The 27,417-nt window shown below is 52.1% G+C and overlaps 1 protein-coding gene across 5 annotated transcripts; it reads left to right on the top strand.

The window, feature by feature from the left end:
- Positions 1-318: 318 nt before the first annotated feature.
- On the top strand, positions 319-27,298 carry RAB15 (RAB15, member RAS oncogene family). Of its 5 annotated transcripts, none has more exons than XM_063793557.1 (7): positions 319-380; positions 20,545-20,605; positions 21,453-21,513; positions 21,965-22,042; positions 22,702-22,791; positions 24,381-24,446; positions 24,602-27,298. In XM_063793557.1, the coding sequence occupies exons 2-7, from the start codon at positions 20,559-20,561 to the stop codon at positions 24,758-24,760; spliced, it is 501 nt and encodes a 166-aa protein (XP_063649627.1). In that variant the 5' UTR covers positions 319-380; positions 20,545-20,558; the 3' UTR covers positions 24,761-27,298. The 5 variants fall into 5 exon arrangements, with proteins under 5 accessions (XP_063649627.1, XP_016781730.1, XP_016781729.2 ...); XM_016926241.4 differs by lacking the exon at positions 319-380 and adding an exon at positions 650-1,136 and having other exon boundaries at positions 21,965-22,173; XM_016926240.4 differs by lacking the exon at positions 319-380 and adding an exon at positions 668-1,136.
- The last annotated feature ends 119 nt before the right edge of the window (positions 27,299-27,417 follow it).

Below are 27,417 nucleotides of genomic sequence, written 5' to 3'. Positions count from 1 at the left end.
GATCTTGAACAAGGGCCATTCATTCTTTGGTGCCACTGGCTATACCACAGAGACATTTAGGGGTCTGAAACAATACATTGGTCACCTGGGCACCTATCCTAAGCACCTTAGAGGGAAAACAGAGACTTTTGCCCGCACACCTCTAAAGGATTTTGCACTTGGAGATGTTTTTACGATCATCTATCTTTTCACCCTGGTGGAGGACGTGAATAGGCATTTTCCCCATTTAAAGAAAAAATGGGGACGGGGGAGGGCCGTGACACAGTCACACAGGTAAGGGGCAGCCAGATGGCAGGGAGGGGGAATTCCACCCACACTCTCGGGGACTCATGGAGACGGGTGTTCGAATCCAGATCCTGCTCAAGGCCTTCCTACCTCGGGTGAGCCCAGCTGAGGACCAGCCACTGGGGAGCCCGGCCAGATCCTGCAGATGCAGGGTGCCACGGCGGGCGGAATTACCGGCGCCAGACTTGGGGTGGGATATGGGGAGAAGTGGTGAGCCCGGAAAGCGGAGCATGGTAGAAGTGGGCTGGGTGGGGGCTCACCTCAACTCCCCCATTCGGAGCGTCCGCGGAAAAACGAAAACGTTCCCCCGCCCCGGGCAGGAAGGGGTTGGGAGCGGGGGCTGGCGCCCCGCCCCAGCGTCGCCTGCTCGATGGGGTCCAGCTCTCCTGCGCGCGCTCCCCGCCCCCTCTCTCCGGGGCGGCGGCGGCGGCGCAGGGGAAGGGGCGGGCAGGGGCCGCCGCCGGTTTCTCCTCCCACCGCCTCGCGCCAGCCCAGCCGAGCCGAGCCGAGCCGAGCGGGCGCCGCGCCGGGCTCCCGCCGCAGCCGCGCTTCCCGGCACCCAGCGAGCGAGTGGGCAGGCGGGCGGGCGAGGCAGCCGCGGGGGCCGGGCCCGGCGTCCTCCTCGCCGCCCGCAGGGTCCCCGGGCGGGCGCGGGCCGCGATGGCAGCGGCGGAGCAGGGCTGAGCCCGCTGCCCGCCCGCAGTTTCCGGCCCCGCTGGCCCCAGTCATGGCGAAGCAGTACGATGTGCTGTTCCGGCTGCTGCTGATCGGGGACTCCGGGGTGGGCAAGACCTGCCTGCTGTGCCGCTTCACCGACAACGAGTTCCACTCCTCGCACATCTCCACCATCGGTAAGGGGCGGTGGCCCGGGGCGCCCCTCCCTCCCCGCCCGCGGCCCCTTTCCCCGCCGCCCCCGTCCCCAGCTGGGGAGGAATTGCCAGCCCCTCCGGCTGGAGGCGGTGGCGCCGGAGGCCGGAGTCCGGGATAAATCTCGGGGTGAGCATAGGTTTTGGCAGGTGAGAGGGTGTCCCTGCTGCCTGCCGTCCGGACCAGGGGTGGGGTCTCCCGCCTCTTGCCGGGAAGCCTTCCGTCCCATCAAACCGAGAAACCGGGGGTGAGGGGAGCGGGTGTAGGCCTGGGTACCCCGAGCTGGGGTAGCAAGAATCGTAGCCGCTGGAATAACATCCCCACACCCCCAGGGGGAGGGGAAGTAAAGGTTGTGCTAGGGAAAAGGGGGTCAGGGTGGAGACCGGAGTCACTGAGGCGCCCTTGGTTCTGTGGTGACCCAAGGTGGAGCCGGCGGGGGGCGAGGGGGGGAAGAGAGGACGTACGGAGGGGCCACAGGGATCGAGTTTCCAGGGCAGAGTTGGGAAGGTAAGCCGCAAGGTGGGACACCTGGGGGAGGACACAGATAGGGTGAGGAGCCCCTGCGCCTGGGAAGAGGAGACATCTGTTCTGAGGGAGGCTAAAGAGGATGGAGGAGTGTCAGGAATACCTGCCCAGACCAAGGGGTCAGAAGGCAGGCAGGACCCGCCTGAGGGCATCTCTCATCTGGCAGTGCTGGAGCCTGTGGTTAGAGGGACAAGGCCCGGTGGCATCCCGGACAGCACTATGATGGGGTCACTTATTCTAGGAATGGGTCCATGGCCTCCCCTCTGAGACAGTCTCCCGCTTCTAGGCTGTGAGGGGCCCCCTCCCTGAGAAGTCTGAGTAGAGGGAATTTCATCCTCAGCTGCTACCCGGGTCAGCCCTGGAGTAGCCTCTGCATTGCCCAGGCCCCTGGAAACACCTGCTGGCTGGCTGGTCTAGGAAAGCATTTGGAATGCTTTCCTAGAAGTCCCTGCTGCCATCAGGGATGGGCACCAGCTCTCAGCTTCCTCTTGAGGATTCATGTCCACACCATCCCCCCTCCCCCCAACACACATTCCTTGCTGAGAGAGAAGTAGGAGCAGATAGATACAGCCAGGAGGAACAGAACCTTCTGGTTAAGAAGCCAGCTTTATTGTCCAAGAGACCTGAGACCTCACTTTGGGGCAAAGCAACCTTGAATATTGCCTAAACTTCTGAGCTTTATTTAGTTTCTCATCTGTAGAACGGGTATAATAATTGCACCTACCTGCCAAGTTGTTGTCAAGATTAAATGAGATAACGATTGTTAAGTGCTTAGCACAGCCAGACACATGGTGAAGCTCGATAAATGCTGATTGTTCTTACTGCTATTGCCATTATCATTGAGCTTTTAGGGTCTCCTCTCTTTGTTTCACCAACTTGAAGGGTGAAACAACAGGACTTAGGGTCAGGGAACAGAACTTGTCCGTCTTTCTCAGAGGAGCTGTAAGGCCAACTCTTAGGAAACCCAGGAGCTTGGGCTGAGCCATGGTTTGGATGAGAGACATTGCAGAAAGAAGGGGAGCCTATAGACACTAAGGCTTTGTGCCTGCCGGGAGGACTTGGGGAAGAGGCAGGTGCAGGAGAAAGGCATGGGCGTGATGGAGGGAGTGGCAGAGGAACCAGATGGTGTATGAGGACAGGTTGTGGGCTCAGGGACAAAGGGCGGTGGGTTATCCCTTAAGGAAACTAGCAGTGGCTATTTTTGGGAGAGGCCTGGTGCTTGGAACTACTGAGCTATCTCCAGAGAGCTGTGGGCTGCCTGGGAGGCCCTGGCTTTGGCCTGAAGAGCTGTTGTTTGCACCTGCTCTCCTAGTCCCATTCCAAGTCCTATAGGTGACATGGACTTTTCCCTTTGAGGGCTTCATTCAACCACCTCATTTCAGAAGCTCTGGGACTCCTGCTTAGTGCTGTGGGAGGCAGCCTCCCCTGGGAGACACATACCCTCCTTTTTGAGGGCACCCCTCTTTCTAAAATACCAGGATGGCCCTCTGAGGCTCGTGCTCTCCTTAAAGAGAGTCCATTGCCTCACACCTGTAATCATCCACCCTTCTCCTTGTCCCTTCCCCTTGTAATCTCCCTTCTTAGACACCTTCTGCTAATAGGTGAACACTAAATAGGTCACAGGGACTTCCTGAAACCCTCCAGGGCAGACCACTTTGGGTACATAGGTGAATCAGTGAACTGAGTAGGGGTGTCTCTGCAGCACTGTCTCCCCTCAAGGCCCTTGGTATATTGGCCTAAAACCTAAAGATGGCTCCCAGATTTCTTCCTCCGCTTCTGACACCCGGGTTCCCCTTTCTACAGGACACAGAGGATTCTCTAGGGTCCCCCTTTCCACAGGACACAGAGGACTCTAGGAGTTTGGATTCCATGGAATAGAAAGAAACCTGTCTTTCTTCACACCAGCCTTTTAAAATCTGCCCCACTGGGTATCTTAAATGCTTTCTTATTTAAAGCTTATTAAGGGACTTGGGATTCTCCCTTATCTTGGGCGTGTTTTTCAGCATTAACTAAAACTTAAAGGAAAGAGTTGGATGGTCAAGAAAAGCTTTTTCCTTAAGTGATATGGACAGTTTCTCAAGGAGGTAGAAGGGGCAGCCAGGAGACAAATCAAGGAGCCAACGAAATGAGTGCTACCAAGTCATAGTCATTCGCTTATTTTTAAAAAATGCTTGTCCTGTATGCCAGGCTCTGCACTGACACCGAGAGATTCCAAGATGAATAATACCTACAGTCACTGTTCTCAAATTGTGCATTATCTAAAACACATTACATGACCATGCTGGCCACTGATCGAGGCACCTTTCCCAGGGGCTTTTTTTGTGAATTAAGAAAACAAGGTAATTCACCAGTTATTGCCAAGATAGTTTGGCTTCTTGGCTCATGTGGATATCACCTAGGCCAGTACTTTTGTGATTTACTGTGTACTCCACTTTAACGGCCTGCGATCTTCTAGAGAAGAACCTGCCAGGGAGCAGTGAGAGGCCTCCCTGGTAGACTGAGACACTGACTGTCCCTCCCCCTATCCTTTTCGTCTTTCTGGCCAGCAGACCAGCAGGTGGCCCTGCCACTGGCTCTGCCACAGGCATTTCCTTTCTGTGCAGCTGTGCTGGCCTGGCTGGGGGTTGGTGCAAAGGGGTCCCCAAAATACTACCTTAAACAAATTAATTGAGCATTCACTACCAAGCTCTGTGCCAGGCATTTTAGAGACATATTGCAGTCTACGTTTTCTGCCCACAGAAGCCCATAACCTAGATGGGGAGGCAAGACAAAGGGAAAAAAAAAAAAAAAAGAGCTAGTGCCAAAATGAGATATCTGAAAGAACTTGGTGAATCACTCTTCAAATGTAAAGGATGGATTATGATCATTACAGTTACTCTTAATGAAGGTCTCACAGTGGGTATCAGAAGCTAAATTATGATGCAAGATGTACCATGAGGCAGCCGGAGAATGGCGATGGATGGGATGGGTGAGTGCTATTCCCACGACTCCATGCTGTCGGAGGCTGGGGAAGAGAGAGGCCCCTGTGGACTAGAACCGGCAGGGAAAGCTGAAGCTAGGCCTCAGTGTGGGCTGCTTGTCAGTTCCTGCAGCAGAAGGGAGCAGATGGAGTAACATGAGCAGAGATAACAGAGGTGGGATTGAGTAGGTGTCCGTGGGGCTCTAGGCAGTTTAGATGCAACAGAAGGGATTCTTCAGAAAAGTGAGAACATTCTTCTGTTTCTCTCCCTGTCTCCCAAATTATAAGTGCCTTGATGGTGCGACCAAATCTTATTCCTCATTGTTTTTATAGTCCCTAGTACAGGGCCAGGCAGATTCAATGTCTGTTGTTAAATTAATGAATGAATGCAGGGACCAGTTGGCAGAGGGCATTGAGAGCCTGGCCAAGGAGGTGGAACATGAGCCTTAGCAATGGTAGGAGGGGTTTTGAGTAGGGTACTAATGAGGTTGGCTGGAAGAAGGGGTTAAGACTTGAAGCAGGGAGACTAGTCAGGGGCTGCAGTAGTATCTGGGCATGAAGTAACCTCTGAATGGCCCCTCACCCCCAGTGGTACCAACACCAACTTCCACACAGTCAGTTGTTCTACTTTCCCTCCAGAATGGGGAGTGGTTCAAGCCAATCAACCTGGCAACTTCTGAAAGAATCTTATGGGACCTGTGCCATGACCAGGTAGGGAGAAGATGTCATACATGGACATCTATGTTCAGGGGACCTTTGAGGAGGATCTTTCTGCATGGTGGCCAGGAGTGAGATGATGTAAACCACAAATGGAAACTGAAGAGACTGCTCAGGAGTTGTTGGTTTTCTTTTCTTTTCTATTTTTTTTTTTTTTTTTTGAGACTAGGTTTCACTCTGTCACTCAGTCTGGAGTGTGGTGGTGGCACAATCACGGCTCACTGCAGCCTCGATCTCCCAAACGCAATCCTCCCACCTCAGCCTCTCAAGTAGCTGGGACTACAGGCGCATGCCACCACATTCAGCTAATGTTTGTATGTTTTGTAGAGATGGGGTTTCACTATGTTGACCAGGCTGGTCTCGAACTCCTGGACTCGTGATCCACCAGCCTCAGCCTTCCAAAGTGCTGGGATTATAGGCGTGAGCTACCTCACTCCCTCAGGAGTTGGTTTTCTCCCTCCCATCCTTAGTCTTCCCTGAGTAGACCTGTCACCTAGTCCCTGGACCTTTTGTTTTGAAAGCCACCCTCCAGGCTACACTCCTTCTGGGTGAGGAGGAGGGTGATCTGGTTGGACAGGTTGGGCTGCTGTGGCTTCAGGGCACTTTCTCAGGCTGGGTTGCTGCTGCTATGTCACCTTTCTCAAGGAGTTCTGTTGGGACTGGCTTGGCTGCCTGTCTTGACTTTGCTTTTGACTGAGGAGGTGGGAGACGGTGAGGGAGGGGGTGGAGCTAGATCCAAGCCTGGAACGGGGTGACCTAACAGACACTGGGGCCTGTGCTTAGACACTAGGATCCTGGGGTTTGCAGGTTTCTAGACTGAGAGGAGCTGGGGGCAAATGCAGTGTGACGTTGTGAGAGGGTCAGGGCTGGGTCTGTGTCAGCCTTCAGGCAGCCTGAGACCAGTCTCTACCTACTCTGTTCCCCTGGTACCTAGAAAGGAAGGGAAGGTGAGAAGCAATGAGCAGAATGGAAAGAGCCCAGATTAACATGCACATTTCCCGTGGCCTTACTGGCCCTGTGACCTTCAGACACTTTGATGACATCTTTGTGCTTCGTTTCTGCATCTGTAAATTGAAGATGGTAACAGAGTCTTTCTTAAAGGTTGTTGTGAAGATTATAGAGCCTAGCGCATACAAAGCACTTGGCAGAGCCCTCGATAAAATAATAGCTGCTATCATATTATCATTATTATTATTATTTATTTATTTATTTATTTTTTGAGACCGAGTATCTCTCTGTCGCCCAGGCTGGAGTGCAGTGGCACAATCTCGGCTCCCTGCAACCTCCATCTCCCGGGTTTAAGTGATTCTCCTGCCTCAGCCTCCTAAGTAGCTGGGATTACAGGCGCCCACCACCGCGCCCGGCTATTCTTATTATTCCTAGCTATAAGAATGCTGTAGAGATGAATACACTGTCAGTGAGCTAGGAGGCCATCCTGTGTATCCATCACTTGTGCACTCAGTCCTTCAGGCGCTATTTGCTGAACACCAACTACATGCCAGGTGCCATGCTAAGATTTGGGGATACAGTGGTGACCAAAACAGACAGAAACCAAGGAGCTGGCTTACATTCCAAGGGAGTGCATAGGAAGCTGTGTTTCATTTCAGTTTCTGCTCTAGTACCCCCCTTTCCCTGGCAGTGCCAGGGTCTGAGAAGGAAGAGTGAGGTGGTGAGGAGGTGTGAAGCAGTGGGGTGACCTGAGAGGAGAGGATGGGGTGGCTTTGCCTCAAGGCTTGGGCCCCTGCTAGGTGTCGCTCTGCCTCAGGCCTCTGTTTCTCCTCCTGACACAGGCACAGACTCGGCCTCCCACCCCTTCCCCAAGGACATGACCTTGGGAAGGAACATATCTGAAGCCCGCCGAGGGTTTCCGCTGCTGTGCATCTGTGCCACAGATCCGCAGATGCACCCACAGCTGGGAGCACCGGTTCCTCCCGCCTACCTGCACTCCCTGGTTTCTGTTCCTTCCTCCTCCTCCTTCCTTCTCCCCGCTCCCCAGACAGGCTGGTGATGAGCTTTATAACATGAAAGCTGATATTTGGCCATTATCCTTCTACCCTGATTGCCAGCTCTTCTCAGAGTGCCTTCTTCTGTAATCCAATCTTTGCACCGGTTTCCCTGTGAAACTGCCAGTTTTCTGTATAGGCCTCTGCCCTCTCCTTGGCTCTTCTCTCTGGTCAGTGAGCTTTGTCAAGGGGAACACAGGGCTTCCTGGACACATAATTCCTCCCACTGAGGAGGAAGGGGCTAATCACCAGCCCTGTTTTATTTTATTTTATTTTTTTGAGATGAAGTCTAGCTCTGTCGCCCAGGCTGGAGTGCAAATGGCTTGATCTCAGCTCACTGCAACTTCTGTCTCCCGGGTTCAAGCGATTCTTCTGCCTCAGCCTCCTGAGTAGCTGGGATTACAAGCATGCACCACCACACCTGGCTAATTTTTTGTGTTTTTAGTAGAGATGGGGTTTCACCATGTTGGCCAGGCTGGTCTCGAACTTCTGACCTCAGCTGATCCACCCACCTCAGCCTCCGAAAGTGCTGGGATTACAGGAGTGAGCCACCATGGCTGGCCGACCCCATCTCTTAAAAAAATGAAAGAAAAGAAAACAAAACAAAACAAAAACACTTTTTAAATTAACTGATTATGGTGGCATGTGCCTGTAGTCCTAACCACTCAGGAGGCTGAAGTGGAAGGATTGCTTGAGCCCAAGAGTTGGAGGCCACAGTGAGCTGTGATCACACCACTGTACTCCAGCCTGGGTGACAGAGTGAGACCCTGTCTCAGGAAAAAAAAAAAAAAAATTACTGAGAACTCTGTGACCATGGCACCATGAACTATAGAAAGGGCTAACAGTTGGCTTTGAAATGTGGGTTATGGCTGGGTGCGGTGGCTCACGCCTGTAATCCCAGCACTTTGGGAGGCCAAGGTGGGCAGATCACAAGGTCAGGAGTTTGAGACCAGCCCGGCCAACATAGTGAAACCTCATGTCTACTAAAAATACAAAAAATTAGCCGGGTGTTGTGGCAGGTGCCTGTAATCCTACCTACTCGGGAGGCTGAGGCAGGAGAATTGCTTGAACCCAGGAGGTGGAGGTTGCCACAAGCTGAGATCGCACCACTGCACTCCAGCCTGGGCGACAGAGCAAGACTCCATCTCAAAAACAAAAATAAAAACAAAAAGAAGTGGTTTGTTTTCTTTTCTTTCTTTTTTCTTTTTTTTTTTTTGTTTGAAACAGAGTCTTGCTCTGTCACCAGGCTGGAGTGCAGTGGAGATCTCGGCACACTGCCACCTCTGCCTCCCAGGTTCAAGTGATTTCCCTGCCTCAGCCTCCCGAGTAGCTGGGACTACAGGCACGCACCACCACGCTGGGCTAAGTTTTTGTATTTTAGTACAGAAGGGGTTTCACCATGTTGGCCAGGATGGTCTCGATCTCCTGACCTCGTGATCCGCCCACCTCGGCCTCCCAAAGTGCTGGGATTACAGGCATGAGCCACCACGCCCGGCCTAAAAGTGGGTTATTTTCTAATTGCTCTTCCCTGATTAAAATTTTCTCTTTGTCCATCTTTTCTCTAGATATGTACTGACTTCATTCATCCATTTATTCGTCTCACTTGCTTATTCATTTTTGCTTTCATTTACTCAACTTTGTTGAATAATATTTAGTGATCTACCTGCTGCCAGGCAGTGAGAGTCTGAAGTGAACAGGATGCTGCTTTGCCCTCTGGGAGCTTACAGTGTAGCTGGGAACCAGACATCCAAACAAGCAGAATATTATGCAAAAGAAATGTCAGGATGCTTTGGAATCACAGAGGAGTGAGAAATCCCTCCCGGGGAGGCTGGTGAAGGCTTTGAAGAGGAAGTGACATTTGAGTGGAGTCTTGAAGACTAGGCAGGATTCTCCAGGGGCCCTGGGTGTGGGGGAAGCACACATCCTCTTCCCTGTAGGAGGTGCTGTGGAGAACACCTTCAGTGGGGCTGCTACTCTTCAGCCTTGCTGGGGCCAGCTGGAGTGGCCACACCATGGTCATACCAGCTGAAGTTCAAGAAGCCCCTTGCCAGGAGATTGCTTTGCTGGCTCTGGGTGAGGGCAGGTGCATCTGGAAGCCCCCTTCTTTCTAAGATGTTTGCTCCTGAGTCTCTATGTCCTAGTCTTTTCTTCCCTGAACCTTTTGCTACCAGTCAGCACAGCCCTGCCTGAGAAGGAGGCTGGAGGAGTGAGTGGTCAGTAGCCTGGTGGGTCTTGGCTGCCTCTGTGGTGCCCGCTGGCCTAACTAGCAGGCTTAGGGAGGCGAGACCCAGTTCCAGGGGCTGCCAATGGGGAGCGAGATGGGGTGGCTGGAGCACACTGCACATGTCACCAAGGCTCTAGGGAGGTCTGTGCACAAGGCAGTGGGAAAAGCAAGGGGAAGACCCAGCCTGGTCAACATGGTGAAACCCCGTCTCTACTAAAAATACAAAAATTAGCTGGGTGTGGTAGAGCATGCCTGTAGTCCCAGCTAACTTGGGAGCCTGAGGCAGGAGAATCACTTTAACACAGGAGGTGGAGGTTGCAGTGAGCCGAGATCGTACCACTGTACTCCAGCCTGGGTGACAGAGTGAGACCCTGTCTCAAAAAAAAAAAAAAAAAAAAAAAGTGGGGAAGGGGAACACTAATCCTGATTATCTACTCCATATACTTACTATGTACCTACTACCTACACAGGGACAGTGGGCTTTACGCATGCCATTTATTCAGTGTATAGAGATCTCAGCATCACATAGGAGCAGGGAGTTCTGAAGTTGGCCTTGCTGGCATTTGAGAAGTTTCTTGGTGTATTCTTCAGGTTCGCGCCTCCAGACAAGTGTAAGTGCTATTGAATGCTGACTATGTTCCAGGAACTAAACCAGATGCTAGAAGACACGCAGTAAACAGTACAGATGCAGGTGCACATGTGAGGGTCCGCACAAGACCTGAGAGAAAGGAGGGGTCTTGCTGCAGTTCCCCTTTTGTAACAAAGGAGAGAGTACTGTTGACCCTCTTCCTAGGAACTGTGAGTTTGACTGAAATGTGTCCTGCCACAGGATCTTTGCTGCTTCCTCTACCTGATTCTTTGGATCTCCCTGCTGGCACCTTCTTGTCATTTAGGTCTCAGCTCAAATGTTAACTCCTTTAAAATCTTCTCTGGCCAGCCAGTCTAAGGTTGCTTGTGCTTGGGGTCTCCTCACTCTCTACTTTATCCCGCAGTTGCTTCTTATCACATATGGCTCTCTGAAATTAGGTATTCATTACTTATATCTGTCTTCCCCACTAGAATTAAGCCCTGATGACAAGGATCTTTCTGTGCTGTTCATAGCTTATCTTCTAGTACCTGGCTTAGTTCCTGGCACATTGTAAGCATTCAATAACAGTTTGAATGAATGAATTAACAAATGAAGGAATGAATGAATGCATTTTCCTAAAGGACTTCTGTTCTTCCCTGAGGGAAGTTATAGGTCGTATTGGTTTCTTGGGACTGTTTTTTGTTTGTTTGTTTTGTTTTGTTTTTTGAGACAGAGTCTCACTGTATCCCCCAGGCTGGAGTGCAGTGGCACAATCTTGGCTCACTGCAACTTCCGCCTCCCAGGTTCAAGCGATTCTCATGCCTCAGCCTCCCGAGTAGCTGGGATTCCAGGAGCCTGCCACCATGACCAGCTAATTTTTGTATTTTTAGTAGAGACAAGGTTTCACCATGTTGGCCAGGCTGGTCTTGAACTCCTGACCTCAGGTGACCTGCCTGCCTCTGCCTCCCAAAGTGCTGGGATTACAGGCATGAGCCACCACACCCGGCCTGTTTTGTTTTTTTTTTTTTTAAGACAGAGTCTTGCACTGTCTCCCAGACTGGAGTGCAGTGGTGTGATCTCAGCTCATTGCAGCCTCAACCTACTGGCCTCAGGTCCAGGTGATCCTCTTACCTCAGTCTTCTGAGTAGCTGGGCCCACTGGTATATACCACCACACCTGGCTAATTTTTTAATTTTTTGCAGAGACATGGTCTCACTATGTTGCCCTGACTGATCTTGAACTCCTTGGGTTCAAGTGATCCTCACACCTTGGCTTCCCAAAGTGCTGGGTTTACAGGTGTGAGCCACCATGCCTGGGCTTGAGACTGTTAAGATGATGAGGCTGGAGGGAGTGGATGGCCTCACTGCTTGAGCCCTAGAGATTCCTTACTCCAGAGTGCCCTGGCTGCAGAGGTGGCCCTGGAGGGTCACTCCAGCAACCTGGCTGAGCTGATGGGCATCATCTGATACCAGCTCTGACCCTGAACAATAGGCAACATGGACCTTAGTCTAAAGCACTGACCCCTCATCTCTGCATATACCAAAGAAGATGAGATTTGGGTGAGGACACAGCCAAACCATATCAGCTCCCGGGATGCCTGTGTGAATGGGGTCTTTTTTGGTGTTTTAGGGCTGCACAGGGTGACCTCTTTAGAGGTGACCTCCTGCCACAACCCACAGGAGGTGCACATGGCCCACACATGCTGGTTTCCTGCAGTGGGAGGGGCTGGGGCACTCCTGGGACCTGTGCTTGGTAACTGGAGCTGGCCTGGCCCCGGGGATTGGGTGTCTGCCTTGGGTTTCAGGTGTATTAGGTTGTTCCTCGTTGTGGAGTCTCATTACTAATGAAAAGCTCAGGTCGCACTGCTGGTCCTTTGGGCTGTGGTTGATCCTGGTGATAACATTTGGCACCCCGAGGCAGCCCTGTTTCCACTGAAGCATACGGAGCTTGGCTGGCATACGGAGCTTGGCTGGCAGGCAGGCAAGCTGGCACCTGCCCTTAACCCATGAGGTGCTGGCCCGCTAGTAGGCACACCCTACCTGTGCCAGAATTTAGGTTGTAGCCAGACTCTCGGAGCCGTCTGGGCCCCACAGGGGCGGCATTTCCTCTTTTTGTTGAAACATTCCAGCCAAGTGCTGGCTTGGGCTTCATCTCTCTGTCCCACTCTCCTTCCTCTCCCCAACATAAGCCTCCTTCTACATCCTAGAGCTCTTTCCACTCCCCCTCCTGCAGCTCTGGGCTCGCGAATCTCATCCTTCCCTAAGGGAGCTTGACGGCTGCTTCTGCTAACATTTAATAAAGTTCTGCGTGCCAGACCCTGTGTTATGGGTTTTACACCTTATCTCACAATCTTAAAAAAAAAATTCTCTGAGAATCCTCTGTCACCCCCACTTTACAGGTGAGGAAACTGAGGCAAAGATAGGCTAACTGGCTTCCCCAACACCATGCAGGTAATTAGTGATAAAGGCAGGATTGGAACCAAACTTGACCTCCCAATTGTGCTCTTAATGGCCAGGACACTCTGTGTCTTGAGCCACACTTCCTCCATGTTTTCTAGGGCTTTCTAGGGAGGCAGACAGTGATGGGAAGGGGTGTTCTTTAGTGTGGATGTGCCCTGCCTGCTCCTTTCTGTAAGCGTCACAGCACCTCCACTGCTGTACTGGGGAGGCACCAAGTTTTTCCCTGTTTGCCCACCCAAGGCGAGCTAGCTTAGGAGTCACGTGAGTGCTGGGTGTCTCCCCTGCTGCATCCCTCTATCCTGCCCCTGCCCCTGGTGCCCAGAGGAGGGCCCTGCCTGTCTTCCCAGTTCTCCAACAGCAGCGCTGTCCCAGCACCCTCGGGCTCCAGTTGTGGCCTGGCAGCTGCTGGGGCAGACACCATACAGCCAGAGTCACAGCAGGAAGAGGATGGGGCCCAGGGCTGCTGCCTCAGGCCATGGCTGCATGGCACCATCAGTTGATTGAGGAGCTTTTCTTGCCAATGTCTGAGGCATCAGGTGGCAGGACACATCCCCCTGCTCTTAAGCCTCAGGCATGCAGCCCTTCTTATGCTCTCTGGGGTGAGGGGTAGATCCCCCTCATGGAATTGCTTTTTTTTTTTTTTTTTTTTTTGAGACAGGGTCCTGCTCTGTCACTCAGGCTGGAGTGCAGCCTCAACCTCCCAGACTCAAGTGATCCTCCTGCCTCAGCCTCCCGAGTAGCTGGGACCACAGGTGGACACCATCACACCTGGGTTTTTTTGTTTTTTGTTTTTTGTTTTCTAGAGATGGGGTCTCACTTTCTTGCTCAGTCTGGTCTCGAACTCCTGGGCGCAAGCAGTCCTCCCACCTCATCTTCCCAAAGTGTTTGGATTACAGGTGTGAGCCACTGTGCTTGGCCTTTTTATTTATTTAGAATTTGTTTTGGAATTGCTTCTTTATGCCTGGCACTATGCTGGCACTATGTGGCAGAGATTTTAAAAACAAGCAAACAAAACAAATGCTTTGTCAACCACAAAATGTATTCTCTGCCCCTTAGGTTCTTTTTGTGTAGTTGAGGCTAGAAGACAAAAATAGGGGGCAGTAAGGAGCAGGGAGCGATGGTTTAGGAGGTCTTCCTTCCAGCCCCCTTGTTGAAGCATCTGGCTCACTAGCTTGGGGGAGCCATTAGGCAGCAGTGGCCAATCCTGAGGCACTCTCAGGTGTCACTAAGAAAAGGGGCATGTGCTCTATGGATACCCATGGGCTGAACTTGGAGTCTGGTCTGGACCCATGGCTGTGCTAGGATCCACCGTCCCCAGCCCCAACTGCAGTCAGCATGTTCATCATCCTTAGGCCTCTCCGCTTCTTTCTGCATGTTTGTCTGCCTCATGCCCTGCTCATTACCAACTGGTCAGTCCCCACTGCCCTGCCTGGAGTGAGCTGGTTTGATTGGCTTAGCTAAGCTCCCTTGCCTCTGCTGGCCAGGTCACCCTGTGGGTCACCAGCAAACCTGTTGATGGTCCAGTCTGAACCTGCTTCTCCACAAAGAACATGTTGCACCCAGCCCTGCTTCTCTGAGCAGAGGTTTGGGGCTGAGCTGTTCTAGCCAGAAAGGGACACAGGGTGTGGCAGGCACCATGATGGGCATATCTAATGTGCCGGGAAAAACAATGAGCTGCTCTCTGTGCTTTGGGCACCTGGTTGGGAGAGGGCCCATCTGTCTGACTTTCTCCTCCTGGGGCTCTCAGCGTCTCCAAGAACCTCTGCCAGAGCTGTGTAGAAGTGGTTTGCTTGTTTCTTAACACTTCTGTGCCCTATTTCTTTGTGTACCCAAGAAAGGAAGTAGACTGTTTTATAGGGACACTGTCAGGGTGATGAATCTGGACTTACTGGAATCATGAACCATGCCAAGGAGGAAGGAGAAAATAGGCTATGGTGGGTGTCTTAGTTAGGGCTGGCTGCTGTAACAAAATGCCTTTAGCTGAGTAATTTAAAGCAAGAGAAATGTATTGCTCAGAGTTTGGGAGGCTGGGAAGTCCAAGATCAGGGTGCCAGCAGATTCAGTGTCTGGTGAAGGCTGATGCTCTGTGACAAAGGTGGCACCTTCTAGCTCCGTCCTCACATGGCAGAAGAGGGAACAAGCTCCCTCAGACCTCTTTTCTAAGGGCATTAGTCCCATGCATGAGGGCTCTAACATCACGACTGAGTCACCTCCCAAAGGCCTCACCTCCCACCAGCACTGCACTGGGGATTAAGTTTCAATATGGGAATTTTGGAGGAACACAGACCTTCAGACCATAGCAGCGGGCTTCTCCTCATGTGCCCCCTGCCTCACTTCTAGATGCCGCATAATGTCAGTGAAACCCCGTCTCTACTAAAAATACAAAAAATTAGCTGGGTGTGGTGGCACGTGCCTGTAATCCCAGCTACTTGGGAGGCTGAGGCAGGAGAATCGCTTGAACCCAGGAGGCAGAGGTTGCAGTGACCTGAGATCGTGCCACTGCACTCCAGCCTGGGCAACAGAGGAAGACTCCGTCAAGAAAAAAGAGAAAAGGCATCAGGTATGCCAGGGTGTGCAGGAAAAGGCATCGGGTATGCCAGGGCATGTGGGAAAAGGCATCGGGTATGCCAGGGTGTGTGGGAAAAGGCATCGGGTATGCCAGGGCATGTGGGAAAAGGTGGTAAGATTCCTCAGCCTCCCAGGGTTGGGAAGCCTCTGGCCGAGTGAAGCATACCCTGGGTGGGTTTTAAGACACCAGCTTTCCAGTCCAGCTCAGCTGTGGGATGTGGGAACATGAGTCAGTGGGAACATGAGAATTGGCTTCCCTGTGGCTCACAATAATACCTACTCCTGCCTACTTCATGGGACCCGCATAAGAGCTGAGGGATTCCATAGCTCAGGGGTGTGCTATAAAGACAAGCACTATGCACCTGGGTGTGATTCTGAAACTTTCTTGTGCAGAAGAGTGAGTAGGGCTGGGCGAGTCCTGAGAATGTGCATTTCTCACACACTTCTGATGCTGCTGATGCTCTAGTCCCTTGGCTGGCAAGGGTACCTGGTTAGTAGGGGCCAGGAATCTGTAATGCCTTCCACTTCAGGGTTCTCTGGGCTGGTTTTCCTGACTCCCCAGGAAGCCTTTATTCAGCAGAGGGAAGGTAGGAGTGAGAGGACTACGCTGTCAGTGCTTCACATACATCGTTTAATTTATCCCAGCACAGCCCTTAGGAGGGAAGCAGTATTCTCCTTCTACACTTAAGAAAATCGGCCTGGTGCGGAGGCTCATGCCTATAATCCCAGCACTGTGGGAAGCTGAGGCGGGAGGATCACTGGAGCCCAGGAGTTCAAGACTAGTCTAGGCAATATAGGGAGACCTCATCTCTACAAAAAAAAAAAAAAAAAATTAGCTGGGCATGGTGGTGCACACTTGCAGTCCCAGCTACCTACCCAGAGGCTGAGCTGGGAGGATCGCTTGAGTCCTGGAGGATCGAGGCTGCAGTGAGCTATGATTGCTCCACTACACTCCATCCCTGGCAACAGAGTGAGACTCCATCTCAAAAAAAAAAAAAAATTGAAGCTAGGAGAAGTTGAGACTTGCCTGAAGTTACACAGTAAGTGCCAGAACCAGGACTTGGACCAGGTCTTTCTGACTCCAGGCCAATGGATGTTTCTTCCATGACATATATAGCTCTTGAAACTACTTCTATCTAATATCACCCACAGTGCTGTTAAAAATACAGATTTCTGGGCCTCACCCTCAAATTATGATTCAGTAGGTCTAGGCAAGTCAAGGTCATTGTTTTTGTCTTTGTTTTAAGTCACCCCAGGTGATTCTAAAGCCGAAGCTCTGCAAAGCACACCTTGAGAAACAGAGAACTCTTGTGCTCTCGCTCTCTTGACACTTCAGGTGCAAAACTTTTGTCCTAATGTAGTTCTCAAACTTACGCATGTGTGAGAATCACCGTGAGAGCTTATTGAAACTGATTGCGGGACCCCATACCTAGAGGGCCTGATTCTATAGGTCTGAGGTAAGGCCCAAGAATTTGCATATTTGCATTTCGTTTTCTTTTCTTTTCTTTTTTTTTTTTTTTTTTTTTTGAGATGAAGTCTCACCCTGTCGCCCAGACTGGAGTGCCGTGGCATGATCTCAGCTCACTGCAGCCTCTGCCTCCTGGGTTAAAGCGATTCTCCCCACACCCCAGACCCGCTCCTGAGTAGCTGGGATTACAGGTGCCTGCCACCATGACCAGCTAATGTTTGTATTTTTAGTAGAGACGGGGGTTTCACCATGTTGGCCAGGCTGGTCTCAAACTCCTGACCTCAGGTGATCCACTCACCTCAGCCTCCCAAGGTCTTGGGATTACTGGTGTGAGCCACCGCGTGCGGCCAGAATTTGCATTTCTAACAAGTCCCAGGTGATGCTGATGCTGCGGGTCCAGGGACACACTTTGAGAACAGCTTGTTACTCAGGTGATATGTGGACAGTAGCGTCATCTTCACCTGGGAGCTTCCTGCAGCATCTCAGGCCTTGCCCCACACCTACCAGATCAGAATCTGCATTTTAACTCAATCCCCGCGTGATTCTCATGCACCTGGAAGTTTGAGAAATATGACCTTAGAGGAGCCAGAATGTGAAACCACTGGAGGCAGAGATAGATGGAGAATATCTCTTCTTCTCACGGATACTAAAGATGCAACAAAAAGGGCTGACTCTCTGGGTGTGCACCCAGGTGGGGCTGATGACCGAAAAGAGGCCAGATGTGGATAGAGGACTCTTCCCTGAGGGAAGGCAGAGAGAACTTAGGAAAATCGGAAGAAAGTTGGTGGCTTCAGAGGAAAGGCATTCATGTGGGCCATAAAACAGTGGAGAAGGTATCCTGCTGAGAGCACAGGGGTGGGGAGGGGGTGCCCTGGAGCTGAAGCCTTCAGTGGGAGGACAGTGATAGGTGAACACACATGTGAATAAACAGTTTGCTAAGCAGCTGCGAGGGCTGGCCAAGGTGAGAAAGCATCCGTCTGCAGAGGCCTCAATAAGGCCAGTGTGTTGACTTTGTCCTGCAGTGCTCAGCAGTGGAAAAAACCAACAGCCATGCAGGGAGAGGGAAGGAGCCACGATGGGCACGGGTTACTGGGGCCAGGGCTTGACTGGTAGGTGGACACAGCTGAAGGCCCAGGTTGTGTGGGAACAGAGCGCAGAAGCAATAGATTCCTCTTGAAGATCCTTGGGCTGTTAACCTTTTTTAAATTTAAGAGAGGTTGTGTGGGCGGGGAGGGAGGAAGGAAAATCCTTCAGAAGACATAGACTTACTCTGTTTTCTTCCATCATATGTGAATGCATATGAATAGCCAAAAGGTGAATAAAACACATGTTCCCAGGTGGCCAGTGAGACCTAGGTTGCAAGATGGTGGGGTGTGGGTGAGGCCGGGGAGTGCTGCGAGCCCCGGAATTCCTCAGCCTTAGTCCCCCGCCACATAGCTAAGAAGTGAGGGAGGAGGTGAGAAGGAGTCACTGCCCAGCCTCACTTCCGGTGGAGTACCCTGTCTCCTTGTCAGTTCTGTCTCTGGGGACAGTTGCCTGCTTTCACCTCTCCCTCCATCCCCTCTTCTCTCACAGGGAAAAATTCACCTTAATATTGGAAGTTCCTCTCCTAGCAAAGTCCTTCTCAGGCACCCACAGGCAAAAAGGAAACTAAGCAGAGTTAGGGCTTCCATGCCTAGCCAACTACACATGACTCTCCTCTTGCTTCCCTAAGAACCAGCGCAAGGGGCAGCGTGGGTTCCAGCATAGATGGACCTGTGTTGGAATCTCTGCAGGTGCTGTGCTGACCCTGGCTAGCCATTGACCTCTCTGAGCCCTTGTTTCCTTTCCACTAGGCTCTCTGAGGGCAGGGGCCATGTCTTTTTCACTGCTCTGTCTGCACTGAGCACTGTGCAGGGCACATAGGAAGGTCCCATAAATGTTTGTGGGATAAAGGAAATAAAACCTTCTCTCTTCCTGTCCCCCTTGTGATGGCTTTGCACAAGGCACTGTCCTTGGCCAGGTTTGCTAGGCTAGTGTGAGGATAAACCAGGTATATTACAAATTGGAGAAAATTTCTCGTTCTTCTTGGAAGAAGGTGCTGTATCATGAAACAAGAATGTCTTGATTCCCTTCTATGCCAGGTACTGGGGAGAAACAGGTGCCTGATAACCGTTGATCCAGGCAGAAATAAGCATACTCCTGCTTCCCAAGGCCTGATGCTTCTCTCCTTCCTCCCTTCCTCCCTCCTTCTCTTCACTCTTTCTCTGCACACATGGAAGAATGGCTGCCAGGCATTGCCCATTTGGAAAAGTACAGCCCAATGGATATGAATCAGCTTGGGCAGGCGAGAAATGATTCACGTCTGACCAAATCGATTTAGTTCAGGTTGCCCGTTCTGCATCTTTTTTCCCTTGTAATTAAATGATGATTGGTCTTGATGGTGGGAAGGAAGAGACAGAATTTAATTTGTTTGCCTTTGTAGAAAGCTGGGGACAGCACAGATAAGGGAAGATGTCTCCCATTTGGCAAATAACTGATGCGGAGGTGGAGTGGCAGTGGTGATGGGGATGCTGGTGCCTTCAGGCCTTCTGGGCCGGGCAGTGCAGCTGGTGGCAGACGGTTCAGAACTCTACCATGTTCCCATCTGAAAACTGTGGCTGATCATGCCCACTCCTGACCTTGCTCCAGGGAGTACACAAAGACATAAGCTTAATTAACCCACCAGACGTAGCTCTTGAATCCCTGGGCATAGTGCCTGGGTATAGTTAGAGTTGGGGAGAGGCATGGTCAGCAAAACAACCTCCCTCATCTCTCTGTTGTCACTCAGAGTCAAGCTGGCTGCTGCTGGTGGTGCTGACTTCTCTTGCTGCAGATTTCTCCAATATGTTTCTGCCCTGCACGCATTTGCCAAATCCCTTCGGTTTCTTGTGTCTCATGGCAGCTTAGCTCCTCCAGCCCTTGGATGAAGAAGCGTGGGAACTCTGTGCTTCCTTTCCCTCCCGCAGTGACATGCCATGCCATGCCACTGCCTCTTCATCTGGTCCTATGACAGTCACTCATAAGCACCCGCATGTACCTGGCCCTGCACTAGCTCATGACAGCTGCAGTCAATTGGGCCAGGTGCTGTATCTCATCCGGCCTCCTCAGCAACCCTCTGAGATACTGGTAATGTCCCTGATGAAGATATTTACTGAGGCAGAAATGGACGCTCAGTGAAGCAAGGTGCCTGATGTTATAGCAATGAGCTATGAGTGGCCAGAGGGAGGAGATAAGCTCAGGCCTGACGCCAAAGCCCATGCTCCTTCTAGTCAACCACAGTGCCTCCTATGGTGAATGAGTGAGTCAGCAACCAAGACGCATGAGGCCTTCTTTTTGGTGAGCCTTGGCTGGGTGCTGAGGCTTCAGGTACAATCATGGGTTGGAAGAGCCCTCCTCTCTCTCCACAGTCTGGCACTATGACCCCTTCTGGTTATTAACAAGGCAGAGAGAGAGAGGGAAGAAAGCAGGCAAATAATGTGGGTGGCTATTTCTAGAGATTAGAATTTCAGGAAGGATAAACACAGCGTTCTCTCCAGAAGTATAAATAGGAAGACTTCACACATGACTAGAACGAGACATGTTTTAAGTCTGTCGAGTAAGGCAGTGATGAAGTAGATTTCCCCAGATTCACTCTCCCTCCTCTGGGTCCCCCAGGGCCTTTACTTGTGGCAACTTTCAGCTCAGGGAGGGAGGAAAGCCCCTTTCAAAGCTTCAGATACTTCCTTAAGATCAGTTTCTGCTTAAAGAAGGCCTTTACATTACTTCATCCCTTTGCGAAATTAAACTGAAAGGAAACCTTTCAAGTGTGGTTGCCTGGCCCTTTCCTGTTCATTTCTAGTGGGTACGCTTTCTAACTTTCTTGCTTTCTTCCTTTCTCCAGGTGTTGACTTTAAGATGAAGACCATAGAGGTAGACGGCATCAAAGTGCGGATACAGATCTGGTGAGCTGGGGAGGAGGAGGAGGCAGATGTAGGAGAAGAGGACCTCTGGCTGCTCCTTAGCTGCCCCTGCCATGTGTAAAATTCCTAGGCTTCACCTGGGATAACTGGCCACCTCTCTGATGGATGGAAGCGAAGTCTCAGAAGCCCATCTCTTCCTATAAGCCTTAATCTCCAACCTCTAAGAAACTTTATGGGATTGACTACAAGCACCAAAGGGCAGGAATTAGAAGGAACTGGCACAGTAACCATTGTGAATTTATCTCAGGATTAGGCTTTGCCCTTGGGCTGTGCCACACTATGTTAAGAATGGAAGGAAGGAGGCTACACCCCTCATCATTTAGGGCGAGACCCCGAGAGAGTTCCTCAGGATAGCATGGTGCAGTTTCCACAGTAGCAGAGGGTGCTGCTGTGGCTCTCTGCCTGAGGTCTTGGAAGCACTGCCTTTGCCAGGGTTTAGAGCTCCCTCTCAATTCCACAGCAGTATGGGCACTGCCTTCAGAGGTCCCATAGGGACTAGGGGTGTAGCAGCATCCCCTGCCAACTCCCATCCAACCAAATCTGGCCACAGTGGCCAGATTCCAGAGAGCTGTCCAAGGCCTGTTCTGGCTGTGGCTTCTGGTGTCTGCCAGGAGGGCAGTTGGCAGGAGGGGCCAAGGCCCTGCAGGCCTGGTCAGCACCAGCACAGATGACCAGGCCTCTGACTGCAGATCCCTGTGGGGATCCAAGCATCCCTGGTTTTTCACCCTTTAGCTCCCCAGTTTTTCCTACAAGGGGACAGCTCTGCTCTTCCCCTCTCCGTCTGTTCCCATGGTCCCTGCTCCTCTGAGGGACTGGCTTTCTCCTGCAGGGACACTGCAGGGCAGGAGAGATACCAGACCATCACAAAGCAGTACTATCGGCGGGCCCAGGTAAGCCATCACATTGGGGGTTTCAAAGTGGGAAGCTGCCACCCACACTCCCAGCTCTGGGTATTTGAGATGTCTGTGCCACGGATCCCCTAAACACAGTTCGCCTGCTTGGAGAAGCGCAGGGCGTCTTTCAGCTGTTCACTGATCGTTTGTCCATCCATTGTTCATGGCTCACTCACTGCAGGCAGGCCCCTGCCCTCACCCCTGACTTCCACCCTCCATCCTGGGTCAAAGATCCAGGTCAAAGCATGTGGTGCCTTCCTGCTGTAGAGAGTTCTGTGATGGGCCTGGGAGGCGGCAGTGGTGGGGTCTGAGAGAAGAGATATTTCTGGATGCTGAGCAGGGAGAATGGGAGAGTGGGACCCAACCTTTAAGTTTCCACGGCCCCTTCTGGCCCCATGACTGCACTCTCTCTGTGCATATCACATCTCTCTATTTCTCTCTCTCTCAGGGGATATTTTTGGTCTACGACATTAGCAGCGAGCGCTCTTACCAGCACATCATGAAGTGGGTCAGTGACGTGGATGAGGTAGGAGATGCCACCTCACTGCCGGGGTGTGGAGAGGGTGCCTCACCGGGGAAGGCAAGGCGAGGGCCAGATGGGAAGGCAAATGCTTCCAGGAAGCTTTGCCTTCCACAGCCCTGGATGAAGACCTCTGGGTGAGTAAGACATGGGGAAGAAACCGAAGCTGCCATGCCCTCACTCTCCATACCCTGCCAGGCCTCCACGGCTGTGTCTTTCCCGGAAATGAATTAGTTCCAAGTCTTCCCTGTGAGCAGCTTCTTTCCTGAAATCTTGGGACCAGGTGGAGTTGCAAGACTGGGATCTAGTCCTGGCTCTGCACAATAGCTGTGGAGCCTTGGGAAGCCATTTGAATCCTCTGGGTCCCCAGTTCCTGTAGAATGAGGGCTGGACTTACATCCAATGTCCTTTCCAGCTCTGATACCAGTGGTCTAACCCAAGGAAGCACCAGTCTTAGCCAGAGTGTCTTCTACCCTAAGCTGTCCCCGTGATACCCTTGAGGTCAGCCATGGCACTTGGGGGAGCCTGGCACCTGCATCCAGTCGGCCCACCCTGTCCCTAGGGCTCTGGAATTGGTGGTGGGCTGGAGGCAGTGCAGACTCTGTAGGGAAAATTGGGGGGGCAGGCAGCACTCACTGGCTGTTCTGCCCATCCTTTGTCCCTAGTACGCACCAGAAGGCGTCCAGAAGATCCTTATTGGGAATAAGGCTGATGAGGAGCAGAAACGGCAGGTGGGAAGAGAGCAAGGGCAGCAGGTAAGTGGAGGGAAAAGGCAAGTCCACCCCAGGTCCTCTGCTGGGCCTCCAGGGCCAGTCCTGAGCGCGGGGACCTAGGGGTGTGTTCCCCAGTGGCGGGTCCTCCCACACGTCCCCAGCACCCCAAGGCCCTGGGGGAGTGGCCATCCTCGGAAGGCTTGTTGTCTGGGTTTCAGGACAGAAGCCCAGAGATTCGGGGTCCATCCAGAAACAAAGACGTCATAGGCAGCAACTCTCCCAAGTCCAGGTCCCCAAATGCAGGATTGCCCTCTGCTTAAGAGATCATCCCTGTGTTAGTAATGAAGGACTTCAAGTTGTCAACCTCTTCTCTGACAGCATCCAGGCCTAGCTGCCATGTTACGGTCGAGAAATGATCTCCCATCCCACCCAACACTCCCCCACTCCTGTCCTTCTTACCCAGGAAAGAGCCAGGGAGGCAAATGAGGAGACAAAGAGCCACAGCTGGAGAAGCCATGGGGGCAGAAAGGGTAGGAGGATGACACTGAGGGAATGTCCAAGCATGCAGGGAGACCATCCTCCCAGAGAGCAGAAAGAAATATTGGTTATTTTTTTTTCTTTCTTTCTTTCTTTTTTTTTTTTGAGATGGAGTCTCGCTCTGTCACCCAGGCTAGAGTGCAGTGGCGCCATCTCGGCTCACTGCAACCTCTGCCTCCTGAGTTCAAGCAATTCTTCTGCCTCAGCCTCCCAAGTAGCTGAGATTACAGGTGCATGCCACCACGCCTGGCTAATTTTTTTGTATTTTTAGTAGAGATGGGGTTTTGCCATATTGGCCAGGCCGGTCTTGAACTCCTAACCTCAGGTGATCCACCTGCCTCAGTCTCCCAAAGTGCTGGGATTACAGGCGTGAGCCACTGTGCCCAGCCAAGATTGGTATTTCTGAGACAAGTTATCCACTCAGTCCGTGGACCTCAAGAGTTTTCCTCTCCCTTTTCAGTCAATAGCGTTCCATTAGTACTTAAAATGAAATTGATTGTTTGGTATAAAATATAAGACATGGTCATTGACCAATTTGAAAGTAGAGGCAAAGCCTACTAGGATAGTATTTATTGAGCACTCTATGTGTGGCACTGTGCTAAGGCAAGTGCTTTTAAGTGCACGACCCCACTGAATCATCCCACAACCGTGGATGGGAGACACACTTAGTCTCCTTTAACAGAAGATAAAGCTGGGGCTTACAGAGAATGTACAACTTGTCCAAGGTCACACAGCTAGCCATCAGTGGCAGTGCTGCTATTCAGGTCTGGGACTGTGGGACTCCAGAGCCCATGTTTTTTACGAGGATGCCACACTGCCACAATGGATGGTGTCTTTATCTCCTGATACATGATTGTGTGTTGGGAGGCGTGGGGTGGCAGCTGGAAGAATGGAGAGGCATATTTGTGGAGGATCTTCCCCCATTCTCTGCTACCCTCTCTTGGAGCTCCCAGTCCCATCTGAGAAATTATCTACTCTGAGAAATCGTCACAACACAGCATGGTTGTGAGTGCAGTGGCAGAAGCCTGTGCCTGGTTGTATGGGCCCCTCCCCTGCCTTACTGACTCTCTTTCAGAAATGTCCTTCTCTTGCAGCTGGCGAAGGAGTATGGCATGGACTTCTATGAAACAAGTGCCTGCACCAACCTCAACATTAAAGAGGTGAGAGCCCTGGTGACCAGGCGCCCGCTCTCTCGGGCTGAGTCCAGCAGAGGCGGGAGGAGGAGCCATAAGATGGACCTCATCCCTCAGGCTGCTGCAGGGTTGCCAGGGGAGAGGAGGAGACACTGGACTAACCTGTGCCCTTTGGTTTCCAGTCATTCACGCGTCTGACAGAGCTGGTGCTGCAGGCCCATAGGAAGGAGCTGGAAGGCCTCCGGATGCGTGCCAGCAATGAGTTGGCACTGGCAGAGCTGGAGGAGGAGGAGGGCAAACCCGAGGGCCCAGCGAACTCTTCGAAAACCTGCTGGTGCTGAGTCCTGTGTGGGGCACCCCACACGACACCCCTCTTCCCTCAGGAGGCCCGTGGGCAGACAGGGGAGCCGGGGCTTTGCCCTGCTGCTGTCCTCTCGTGTGATGACCCTATTGAGTATCAGTAGCCACTACTCCCCCTGCCTGGCCCTGAGAGCGGCTCTGCTGTCATCTCAAGCAGCCCCTGTCCCCAGCCCGTCCACCCTGGAGTGGTCTTCTTCAGCCTGTTTCCCCAGCCACAGGCCTGCTACGACCCCCACGATGTGCCGCAAGCACTGTCTCACCACCCCGCACCCACCAGACAACAGCCAGGGCTGGAGTCCAGGCCACTTTCAGCTCCTCCTTTCTCCGTGCATCGTGTCTCCTCTCTGCTTTTTCTCTCTTCCCCCACTTCTCTTTCTCTGACCCCTCCCCTCCAGTGCGTTTCGTATCAAAGCTCCTCAAACCCCGTCCCCCATGTGTCCTGCTGTGTGCAGCTCGCTCTTTCCTTCCTTCCTAAGCTATCTGAGGGGATGGACCCAGGCTCGTGGGGAGGTTCCACCCTTGGATCCAGGAAGAACCCTCCACCCTGCCTCGTGGGTGGGCCAAAGGCTACAGGGTGCTTCTTCCTCTTCCCCCACCCCCACTGTCCCTCACGTGCCATGGGCCTGCCTCCCCAGTGACCTGCGAAAGTGGAGCATCGAGGTAGGAGGGAAACGGCAACCGGGGAGTCCTCGAGCCTGGGGCTGCCCTACCTCTACCCATTCCCCTACCAGAGCTTTGCCCTTGCTTGGCTGCCCGCCTGCCTCTTTGGGGAACTGAGCTCAGAGGCAGGTGCTTCAGAGAAGGAAACAAAATGAGGGGTGGCAGGGATAAAAAGTCACCTCCATTCTCTACCTCCCATGCAGCATGAACACAATTTCTCTCCACCTGGCTCCCAAATTTAAAGATGTGGACCAAGGCCTGTGGGTACTCCAGGGGCAAGGAGAGCCCTGGGGTCAGTGACACTGTCAGGCCAACCATGCACTCCACAAAGGGGAGCATTTGGAAATGAAGGACTAGCTCCTATGTATCAGGTTAAGAGCAAGGGAGAGCTGGCCAGGGACAGCAGTTTGCACAGCAGAGGGGAATGTAGCAACAGCAGGGCCTCCTAGGCCCCATCTTCCATTTCTTAGGTAAGAAGAGCATTTCCTCAGACTCCCAGGTGGAGGACTGAGCCTAGCCTTCAGCAACCAAGGTTCTCCTGGGACCCAAAGTTTATGGGAGAAGGGCAAAGACTTCAGGGGAAGAGAGAAGGAAGGCCCTGGGTAGAAACGCTTGGTGCTGTTCTCTTTGGCCTTTAAGACAAAGCGCTCATCTTGCCCTCTACCTCCTGATAGGCTTGAGGGTTTGCCAACCACACTGTGGCTACAGGTGGAGGGAAGAGGACTCCCTCCTCCAGAGTGCTATGTTCAGGAAGTTTCTTTAACCCCATATGGCCCAAGAGTAGCTTGTAGGAGGCCCTTTAAAGACGGAACAAGTAATTTACCAGTTCTACTGGGGTTCCTGCCCACCGTCCCAAGGTGGGCGAGGCCTAGGAAGAGGGTCATTCTTAAGCCACACATTAGCTGCATTGCGTGGCTGCAGCCAAAACAAAGAACTGGGTGTTGAGTATTCATCAACTAAGAACCAAAATCCAGGGCACTCATATGTGAAGGATAAGAACCTCACTTCCTTACTCCTCCAAAAAGAAGTGGGGAAAGAACCACCAAACCTTTCCTCCTGACTTACCAAACCAGGAAAACAGCAGGAGAGGGTGGCTCAGGACTTAGGGACAGGGTATAGCTTAGATGGTGGAAAGCAAAGGAGAGCAGGAAGTTGTAAATCACTGGCTAATGAGAAAAGGAGAGAGCTAACTCTAGGATGAAGCTGTGACTAGGCTGGAGTTGCTTCCTTGAAGATGGGACTCCTTGGGTATCAAGACCTATGCCACATCACACTGGGGCTAGGGAAGTAGGTGATGCCAGCCCTCAAGTCTGTCTTCAGCCAGGGACTTGAGAAGTTATATTGGGCAGTGGCTCCAATCTGTGGACCAGTATTTCAGCTTTCCCTGAAGATCAGGCAGGGTGCCATTCATTGTCTTTCTCTCCTAGCCCCCTCAGGAAAGAAGGACTATATTTGTACTGTACCCTAGGGGTTCTGGAAGGGAAAACATGGAATCAGGATTCTATAGACTGATAGGCCCTATCCACAAGGGCCATGACTGGGAAAAGGTATGGGAGCAGAAGGAGAATTGGGATTTTAGGGTGCAGCTACGCTCACCCTAAACTTTTGGTGGCCTGGGGCATGTCTTGAGGCCCAGACTGTTGAGCAGGCTCTGCTGGCCTGTTTACTCATCACCACCTCTGCACCTGCTGTCTTGAGACTCCATCCAGCCCCAGGCACGCCACCTGCTCCTGAGCCTCCACTATCTCCCTGTGACGGGTGAACTTCGTGTACTGTGTCTCGGGTCCATATATGAATTGTGAGCAGGGTTCATCTATTTTAAACACAGATGTTTACAAAATAAAGATTATTTCAAACCACCGGTGTGGCTGCCTGGATGAGTCCTTGGGGGTAGGTCTCACTCAAACCCTGGCAGTGATGTGGGAGGGAGAGAGGCAGTGCTGGTAGAAGCGGCTCCAGAAGCAAAGGCAACAGCAGT

Source organism: Pan troglodytes, chromosome 15, assembly GCF_028858775.2.
Source record: "Pan troglodytes isolate AG18354 chromosome 15, NHGRI_mPanTro3-v2.0_pri, whole genome shotgun sequence".
In the NCBI taxonomy this organism is placed as follows: domain Eukaryota; kingdom Metazoa; phylum Chordata; class Mammalia; order Primates; family Hominidae; genus Pan; species Pan troglodytes.
Note: the sequence above shows the minus strand (reverse complement) of the source record. Positions and strands in the feature narration are given on the sequence as shown.

Bases quoted from the DNA above. Each gene is read 5' to 3' on its own strand.
- RAB15 (XM_016926241.4), top strand. From the start codon at position 656: ATGGGGTCCAGCTCTCCTGCGCGCGCTCCCCGCCCCCTCTCTCCGGGG. The intron at 1,137-20,544 runs GTAAGGGGCGGT...TCCTTTCTCCAG, and splicing joins CTCGCACATCTCCACCATCG to GTGTTGACTTTAAGATGAAG. The intron at 21,514-21,964 runs GTAAGCCATCAC...TCTCTCTCTCAG, and splicing joins AGTACTATCGGCGGGCCCAG to GGGATATTTTTGGTCTACGA.